A 9,936-nucleotide genomic window follows, 5' to 3' on the forward strand; every position below is an offset into this window, starting at 1 on the left:
TAGGTAACGTATAGTCCCTGCTTCCCCAACTCCCTGCGCTATCCTCCCACCTATCTTCTCCTCCCTGTTTATATCCTAGGAACTGTGTGTATGTGCCTTGACTTCTTACTGTGTGATTGTTTGCAACCAAAATTTATATAAAAATATTTAAACTGCAATTTGGTCTTTTGTGAATTCTCTGCAGATACGTTTCAAGCCATTTCTGGTATACAAAGTCTTTACAAGATCCCTACCCAGCCTGTCTCTCGCATTGCTAAGCCAAGTTATTTTCCCCGTTGTTACTTAAAATAGTTGTGCGCTGTTACACTCTTAGCAGCTGGTGGAGATTCCTTAAAAATAAGTTCACAACCTGTGAAAGCTGGGTAACAGATTTGGTGGAGAATACATGCGGGCAATACCTGTTCTGGCAGTCGGGAAACAGATGTAGGAAATTGGCTTTGAAACCTCTGCAAGAGCTTTATTGAACTCTGTGTGTGTGTGTGCATCTAGAGACGGAAAAGGGGAATTTTGGGTGGTTTTTCCTTCATCTCCTGATCTGCCTTATCAAGACACCCACAACTGGCCACTAGCTGCGTCAGTGAGCCAGTCTGTATTGCAAGTGGGTGAGGTGCAGAAACACCATCTGTATTCCTAACATTATCCTAACATTTAAGATTACATTTAATATTCTTTCTATACATTTAACGTTATTTCTGAATTTCTCATGGAATTTCACCCTCCACCATTATGTCTGTTCCAATCACCTATATTTTACAGTTTTGCCCTATCTTTGGTTATTTTTAAAAGAACATCTAATTGAAGTTTTAAAGGACTTGATGTCATATTCAAAAATAACCTTTATTTAAGCTGATTGCTCATTTTTTGATCATTTCTTTTTTCATCCTCTTGAAGATCTCTTTAGTGGCTGTTAAAAAAGTTATTCTCCACTGTTGACCCTTAATAATGGCCCCAGAATCAACTGGGCCATAATTGCGACAAAGGGCAGGGCCCATGGTGAGCTCTGGAGCAGTGAGCATCCCACTCCCACATATCTTGACTTGTGCTGAAGGGGCCATAGTTCTTTCTGAGATGCATTTGTTCTAACTTCATGCACAGCCATGTGTTGCTACTGGTCTATTTCCACTGGAAATGGAAGTAATGAAACATAGGAAAAAGACTTTAGCATCACTTGGCAGTTAAGCGAGGTAAACTCTTGGGAGCCAATTGCCAGGAATACAACATAAATTAACCTCTGCCTCATTCCTACTTCCTTTTTGATTAGGAGTACCTGGCAACAAACCCTCTACGGAATGGCATGAGCAAATGGATACATGAATTTAAACAGCAGAAACAGCAATCAAACCCAACCATCTCTCTTTTGTCACAGATCATTATTACAGTGACTGATTCATTGGTCCAAATCCAGATCAAAGATGAAAAAAATAGTATTCTGTGACTTGATACTACAGCAGAAACTGACATGGGGAGCTTAAGATGAAAAGATCTGGGGAAGAAAGGAGACTCAAAGGTAGCGAGTCATGTTTGATATTGGGAAATTTGTCTGTGAGTATACAATGACTGCAGCAAGCTACAAAGAGATTCCTTCCAGTCTTTTACCATTTTTTTGCTACGTTATCTGGAAGTGTTCCATACAATTTAAATCCTCTTGAAAAAATTGAACTGGCATCAGAATGTTCCTGGTGCCATGGTGCCAGACCTCTCCTATGCATGCATACAGTGGCGAAGGACCCAGGGGGAAAGGGGGAGCACTATGTCCAGGGTCTAGCTGGTGCATGGCATGGTGTGGCCATTCTGGGGGGAAATATCGGGGTGTTCCGGGGGCATGGCGGGGTGTTCCAGGGCATGGCGGGAGCAGGCGGCGGCATGGCGGGGGCGCAGGGCAAACACACACCCCAGGTGCAGTTCCTCCTTGATTCACCCCTGTACTGATAGACCCATGCCTGTTTAAGTCAAGGTTGGTAGTTTGTCTCCCAGAAATGGAAAGAGGCAGAGGGCTTTCCAACCATACAAATTCTAGAAAAAAATGGGCGACATAAAGAAAAGTGGAGAACAAATTTAAAAATTAACAGCAGAAATAGCAGAGAAGACCTTAAGGGGATAGTTCTGGCTTTCAAAAGGGATTAAAGGGAGATTATTCCTTGTGATAGGGGCATAATTTAACATTAGTAAGGAATGAAAGAATTAAACTCTTTCTTCTTTGGGTGATTTAGGATACCTGCTTCTATTTCCGATGAAAGTGATCATTTGAAAACTCTTAGAGGAGAAGGCAGCATTCACAGATGTCAGACAGGTATAGAGAAGCAACTCACAAACATCCAAGAGAGGTTTTTCACAATTCTACCGCAAGAATTTCAGAGCTGAGTTGGTGTATTATTTCCAAAACACTGCTAAAAAACATTGTGCTGATAAGAATAATTTGTGGTTTGTGCTGAAAAACAACTGTGCAGATAAGAACTATTTACTGTGCTAGGAAGATTATTGTGCTGAAAAACAATTGTGCCGATAAGATTAATTTGTCCATTGTGCTGAAAAGATCATTGTGCTGTAGAACAACTGAATAGATAAGATTTATTTGTGTTTCTTAGAGTATTGCATGGATTAGAGTGTGGTAAAGACTATATATATCACTATGAACTGAACATTTCTTAAAAACTTTGTACATATATCCATTGCTGAAGTTAAGGTATTTTACATAACTTGGTGGCACAATTTTGACCTATATATAGGTTCTGTTTATGGAATACAATTTTGTTGCTTTACTATTTGGCTAGGTGCCTATAAATTTTGAAATTTTCAGATATTGCCACTCAGTTTAATAGAGCGTGAACACGTTCTTGGTACCCTGTATTATTTCCATGTACAAAATTGTTCATATCCCAGACAGGAGAGATAGATGTCTCCATTTACTCTTGCCAGCTTGCCAGAACTCCAAGGATAGGAGTATATGTAATTAATCCCCAGTGTGTATGTGTGGGGAGATGTCTATGCAACAACAGCATTTTCCTGTGGAGCTTGGTAAGGAATCAGAATACTCTCCACTGACCAAATCTATGCATGGCCAAGCAAAATATGAGTGAGATTTGGTATAGTTCCAGTCTTTGAGCATGGATACTGCAGAAGTTTATATTGGAGCAAACTCTCATGTTGGGGAATGATAGTGAGAAACTAAGCACCCATCCAATTTGCCCATGTTTACCCATCCAGTTTGCCCATCCTTTGCCCATTCAACACAGCACCAATCTCTATGCTGAGACGACCAAACAAGGAATCCTGACGAGCTATTCATTGATATCAGTTAACTGCCAAGAGAAAAAAATCTCAATTGAATAGATCACAGTAGGATTCTGGGAAGACCTGGTGAGAATTGTTCTCTAAATCACTTTCTCTGCTCAACTCTGCAGGTAGTTTGCAAATGAATCTTGGAAGCAAAATGCCCAACTTCACCTCCACATCTGAATTTCTGCTCCTGCAATTTTCAGACATCCGAGAAGTACAGATCTTATACTCCTTTATATTCCTCATAGTATACCTGACTGCAGTGACTGGCAACCTTCTCATCATTCTTGCTGTAGCCCTGGATCATCATCTCCACACCCCCATGTATTTCTTTCTCATGAACTTGGCCATTCTGGATATTGGCTTAATTTCTGTCACATTACCCAAAACGATGGCCAATTCCCTCATGAACAGAAGGTCAATTTCTTATTTGGGGTGTGTAGCTCAAGTTTTCTTCCTTTTCCAATTTATAGGAGCAGATTTTGCAATTCTAACAGTGATGGCACATGATCGGTATGTGGCTATCTGCAATCCATTGCAATATGAAATAATTATGCACAGAGGAGCGTGTATTCAGATGGCAGCCAGTGCATGGATTGCTGGTATATTTGATGGTATGTTACAGACTGGCGGAACTTTTGCTATCACTTTTTGCTCCAACATGATTGATCAGTTCTTCTGTGAAATACCACAGATGCTAAAACTCTCCTGTACAGATCTGTATCTGGTGGAAGTTGGTTTGATGATATTGACTTTATTCTTTGTATTAGGATGCTTCATCTTCATCATTGTCAGCTATGTGCGGATTTTTGAAGCAGTGCTCAAAATCCCTTCTGTGCATGGTCAGAAAAAGGCCATCTCCACTTGCCTTCCCCATCTCACTGTGGTCTCTTTGCTTACCTTTACTGGCATCTTTGCCTATTTGAGGCCTCAGAGTTACATTTCATCTGACCTGAATGTTCTTTCTGCCATAATTTATGCTATAATCCCTCCCTTGCTCAATCCATTCATTTATAGCATGAGAAACAAAGAAATCAAGACTGCATTGTTGAAGCTCTTTGATTTGGGCAGTATTCTAAAATAATTGCCCACAAATCTTTTCCTCAGAAATGAGACTTAATATCCTTCTGCAGAGAATTTTTGTTTGCCTCTCAGGTATAGTACACAGGAAAGAAAACAGAATATTTTGCATGAATCATTTACAACTAATCTTCCCATTAAATGGTACTTTCTCCTCCTTCGAGTTCCACATTTTTTTTTGGTTCTGGAAAGTTTATTTCTCCATTTTTCTTCCATTGTTTTCCCAAGCAGTTTTATTTATTTATTTAATTTATTAATTCAGTTTGTTTTCCACCTTCCCTGGCTAAAGTTGGCCTCAGGGTAATGTACAAGCATCATTAAAACAACATGTCTAATACATAAAACACATAGATTGCAAAAATACTAATCTCATTTGAAATTCAAGATGTCAGAAAAGCTACCTCTAAAAGCTACCTGGCACAGCTTTGACAAGAGGTTTCATTCAGAATTGTCCAATCATGGGTTAATTCAATGGGGAGGAAGGTTTATGTAGTGAAACAGGATGTCTAATAAGCAGGCTTGCAGAGGACTTTGGGGTACACAATTGGTCTCAATCAAAAGCCTGGTGATACATCTCTGTCTTTCAGATTTTGCACAACTATTTAAGATCCCACAGGGCCCTGGTTTCAGCTGACACAGAGTTCCACCAGTGCGAAATAACCTGGCTCTAGTCTAGGTCAATTGTACATTCCTGGGGCCAGGCACAACTGCAATGTTGTTTGCTTTTGTTGTTTTTAATCCATTTTTAAGCCACATCCTTGTGTAGTCAACCAACCTTCTCTTCAGACATTTTATCCTCCTTAACTCAGTGCATGGCATCTGTGAAAAAGGCAAACTCTATGCTGGGGATAAGTAGGAAAGGAATTGATAATAAAATTGCAAAGATTGTCATGCCCTTATATAAAGCAGTAGTGCGACCGCGCTTGGAGTACTGTGTCCAGTTCTGGTCTCCGCATCTCAAAAAGGATATTGAGGAGATAGAAAAAGTGCAGAGAAGGGCAACAAGGATGATTGAGGGACTGGAGCACCTTCCTTATGAGGAGAGGTTTCAGTGTTTGGGACTCTTTAGTTTGGAGAGATGTCTGAGAGGAGGGGATATGATTGAAGTCTATAAAATTATGCATGGGGTAGAAAATGTTGATAGAGAGATATTTCTCTCTCTTTCTCACAATACTAAAACCAGGGGGCATACATTGAAATGCTGAGGGGAAGAATTAAAACTAATAAAAGGAAACATTTTTTCACGCAACGTGTGATTGGTGTTTGGAATATGCTGCCACAGGAGGTGGTGATGGCCACTAACCTGGATAGCTTTAAAAAGGGCTTGGACAGATTTATGGAGAAGTCAATCTATGGCTACCAATCTTGATCCTCTTTGATCTGAGATTGCAAATGCCTTAGCAGACCAGGTGCTCAGGAGCAACAGCAGCAGAAGGTCATTGCTTTCACATTCTGCATGTGAGCTCCCAAAGGCACCTGGTGGGCCACTGCGAGTAGCAGAGTGCTGGACTAGATGGACTCTGGTCTGATCCAGCTGGCTTGTTCTTATGTTCTCATGTAACAGGTAACTGCAAATGAGGAGGAGAGAGACTTGAGAAACACCTTTCCTAATTTGCGGCCAGATGTGCAGAGGCTACTCAAGTAATCCATGGACACGGCTTGGATTGAAATAGGGCCGCAGCCCTTTTTATTAAACCATTCTTAACAACTGAAGCTGGGCGAGCAAGAGGAGCGCATGTTCGCAGCCAGACAGCCACCCAGGCTGATCCCAGCTTCCCCTATTAGGGGGTACTTTTTCTGGGTCACGAGGTATTGGGCTCACCCACAGAGGCCTCTGAAGGCATGCTCCTCAAGCCCTCCCCTTCCCAGCCTCTTATGGAGGCCCCCAATGGCAGGGTGGTCCAGCATGCAAGCACGGCCTCCCCCAACAACGATGCGGTCCTCTGCCCAAACTGCCCCTCCAGGGCTGCGACGAAGAAAAACTATAAATGCCCCATTCCTTAAGGAAATGAGATAATACATTTCTTTGTGTTCCTCACAGTATATTTGACTGCAGTGACTGGCAACCTTTTCATCATTGTTGCTGTAACTTTGGATCATCGCTTGCATACACCCGTGTACTATAGGTGTGTGTGTGTGTGTGACTCTGTGTGTGTGTGTGTGTGTGTGTGTGTGTGTGTGTGTGTGTGTGTGTGTGTGTGTGTGTGTGTGTGTTTGTGTGTGTGGGTATGGCGGATGCCACATGGGCCAAAGAAAGCGATGTGAAAATGCCGTAAAAGGGTTTACACCATTTTCACACCTTTTTCACACCACTGTTTTAGGCTTATGTGGAATATGCCTATATGTTTATGTTTGCATGTATTTATATATATAAATACACACATATACACATACTTCAAGATTTAATCAATGTAAGCCCAACCTCAGAAATGCTGAGGTACCTTTCTTTTGTATGTAAAGTACCAAAGTGGAAGGACTGCAGTACCATGACAGCTGTAGATCATGCTTAAATGTCTGGTCTTCCTTCATGCACAGCCATGATCCATTAATTACCTATTTAGGCTAGTTACAAAAAATGGAAGTGATAATACAGAAGAGGAAAAAAGACTTCATCACTTTGGAGTAAGGTGAGGTGAACTCTTGGGACTCAGTTGCTAAGAACAGAACATAAATTAAGTTCTACCTCATTCCCACAGTGTTTTTAGCTCACAAGGTGACAGAAATTAGTGGAATAGCAAGTTCTCTAAGGAATGCCATGAGCAAATGGATATATGAATTTAAATAGCTGAGGCAGAAACTGAGCTCTTGTTTGTCACCGATCATAATTGATGTTATTTATTCATTGGTCCAAATCCCTATCAGAAATTAATGATACCCAATGACACGGCATTGCCTCTGCAGCAGTAACTGAGTCAGGAAAACTAAGAAGGAAAGTGCTGGAGAAGAAAGAGGATTCTAAGGTATGTGGTCATATTTGATATTGAGAAATTAGCATATGAGTCTAGAGTGATTGCAGCAAAATGAGTCTATAGTGATTGCACCAAAGAGTTTCCTTCCAGCCTTTTACAATGTTTTACAATATCCTTTTCTTGGGGAAAAAATAAATCAACATCAGAGTGTCACAGAAACTGTTCCCGTTGCCCTGGTGCCAGACTTCTTATATATACTCAGAGACCCATGTCCATTTGAAGAAGCAAAGGGCTTCTTCAGGTTTATTAGAATAAATTGGGCAGCCTGAAGAACAGCAGAGAGAAATACCATATCCAGAATTTAATAGGTGATAAGCAGAATATTTCCTAAAGATGTGGTTTTGCTGTCAAAAAGGGGAAAAGAAATAATAATACAAAATATTCTTTTTTCATGTCTACTTAGAAGGAAATGAGATTCTTGGAAGATTGTGTGTGAGAGATGGTCTTTGGGGATGATGGAGTCTGCCCTTGGTTTCCAAGGTTGTCTGAGAATGAACGGCTGGGTGAAACAGCCCTTTAAAAATCATTAACCCTATAGACCATTGAAATTTTAATATGGAGCTGGGAAAAATCCAGTTTGAGTTCCCGCTAACAAGGGGTGCCTGAGAATCTATATGGAGGTGAGGAACCAGATTAAGTTTATATTAAAAAGACACAGGGCTTTGGTGGTTGATTTTGACGGAACTAAACTAAACTTGGGTGGTTGATGGTGACGGAACTTAAGTCCTGCTTCTCTGGGCAGTTCAGGATACCCACTTTCATTTTAGGTGAATTTGATAATTTGAAAACTCTAGAAGGGAAGGCAGCATTCACAGACATCAGCCAGATAAAGCAATTCAGACACATTTAATGCAGGCCCTTAAGAAAACTACCCCAGATGCTTTTCACGGCTATATATAAATGTGTTGGAACATTGTTTCCATGTACAGTATTTTCAATTTTTAACTGTCTACAAGCAGAAAACAAATACTCAAGGGGGAGGGGAATCTCACACCCCATTTACTTTGTCCAGTTAAGCAGGCATACAGGAGTCTACGGAGAAGCGGATCCAAATAACGTATTACCATGTATGTGTGTATGTGGGTGTGGGTGTAGGGGAGGTCCAATCAATAACTTATGTTTGGGCAAACTCACATACAGATCGAGTGTAGGATAAGGGACAACCAGTGAGATGCTGGATCAATCATCCAATTTTCCCATATGCAAACGACCCTATCCTTTGCTCATTCAAGACAACAGTTGCTGCTAGACTCAGATGGTTGAACAAGGAATTGTGGTAAAATATTCACTGATATTGATTATCTGTGCAGTCAGAAGAAACCCCTATTGAAGAGACCAGAGTAGGATTCTGAGGAGACCTGTGTGTATTGTTCTCTGAAATACTTCCTCTCCTTAGCCCTACAGGTAACATGCAAATCGATATTGGAAGCAAAATGCCAAACCTCACCTCTACATGGGAATTTCTGCTCCTTGAATTTTCAGACATCCGAGAAGTACAGATCTTATACTTCTTTGTATTCCTCATGGTATACTTGACTGCAGTGACTGGCAACCTTCTGATCATCCTTGCTGTAGCCCTGGATCATCATCTCCACACCCCCATGTACTTCTTTCTCATGAACCTGGCCGTCCTGGATCTTGGCACTGTTTCTGCCCTGTTACCCAAAACAATGGCAAATGCTTACCTAAACAGCAGGTCAATTTCTTATTTAGGATGTGTAGCTCAAGTTCTCTTCCTCTTTTTCTTTGGGGGCTCAGATTTTGCCATCTTGACAATAATGGCACATGATCGTCGTATTGCTATCTGCAATCCATTGCAATATAAGACAATTATGCATAGAGGAGCCTGCATTCAGATGGCGGTCAGTGCATGGATTGCTGGTCTAATCAATGGTGTGTTACACAGCGGAGGAACTTTTGCTATCATCTTCTGTTCCAACATAATCAATCAGTTCTTCTGTGAAGTCCCACAGATGTTAATACTTGCCTGTTCGGACATGTATCTCGTTGAAGTTGGACTGACTATACTGACCTCTTTCTTTATATTAGGATGCTTCATCTTCATCATTGTCAGCTATGTGCGGATTTTTGAAGCAGTGCTCAAAATCCCTTCTGTGCATGGTCAGAAAAAGGCCATCTCCACTTGCCTTCCCCATGTCACTGTGGTCTCTTTGCTTACCTTTACTGGCATCTTTGCCTATTTGAGGCCTCAGAGTTACATTTCATCTGACCTGAATGTTCTTTCTGCAGTTATTTATGCTATAGTCCCTCCCTTGCTCAATCCATTCATTTATAGCATGAGAAACAAAGAAATCAAGACTGCATTGTTGAAGCTCTTTGATTTGGGCAGCATTCTAAAATAATTGCCTGCAAATCTTTTCCTAAAAAATGAGACTTAATATCCTTCTGCAGAGAATTTTTGTTTGCCTCTCAGGTATAGTACACAGGAAAGAAAACAGAATATTTTGCATGAATCATTTACAACTAATCTTCCCATTAAATGGTACTTTCTCCTCCTTCGAGTTCCACATTTTTTTTTGGTTCTGGAAAGTTTATTTCTCCATTTTTCTTCCATTGTTTTCCCAAGCAGTTTTATATATTTTATTTATTT

The 9,936-nt window shown here is 40.8% G+C and overlaps 2 protein-coding genes across 2 annotated transcripts; both read left to right on the top strand.

The window, feature by feature from the left end:
* Window positions 1-1,384: 1,384 nt before the first annotated feature.
* Window positions 1,385-4,360, top strand: LOC125444086 (olfactory receptor 14A16-like). The gene is made up of 2 exons (XM_048516523.1): window positions 1,385-1,507; window positions 3,402-4,360. Exons 1-2 carry the CDS (start codon window positions 1,474-1,476, stop codon window positions 4,358-4,360), a joined length of 993 nt encoding a protein of 330 aa, XP_048372480.1. The 5' UTR covers window positions 1,385-1,473.
* Window positions 4,361-8,758: 4,398 nt separating this feature from the next.
* Window positions 8,759-9,688, top strand: LOC125444087 (olfactory receptor 14I1-like). Its single transcript, XM_048516524.1, has one exon. It carries the CDS (start codon window positions 8,759-8,761, stop codon window positions 9,686-9,688), a length of 930 nt encoding a protein of 309 aa, XP_048372481.1.
* The last annotated feature ends 248 nt before the right edge of the window (window positions 9,689-9,936 follow it).

This window comes from Sphaerodactylus townsendi, linkage group LG15 (assembly GCF_021028975.2).
Source record: "Sphaerodactylus townsendi isolate TG3544 linkage group LG15, MPM_Stown_v2.3, whole genome shotgun sequence".
Lineage (NCBI taxonomy): Eukaryota > Metazoa > Chordata > Lepidosauria > Squamata > Sphaerodactylidae > Sphaerodactylus > Sphaerodactylus townsendi.

Bases quoted from the DNA above. Each gene is read 5' to 3' on its own strand.
- LOC125444087 (XM_048516524.1), top strand. From the start codon at position 8,759: ATGCCAAACCTCACCTCTACATGGGAATTTCTGCTCCTTGAATTTTCA.
- LOC125444086 (XM_048516523.1), top strand. From the start codon at position 1,474: ATGAAAAGATCTGGGGAAGAAAGGAGACTCAAAG. The intron at 1,508-3,401 runs GTAGCGAGTCAT...TCAACTCTGCAG, and splicing joins GGAAGAAAGGAGACTCAAAG to GTAGTTTGCAAATGAATCTT.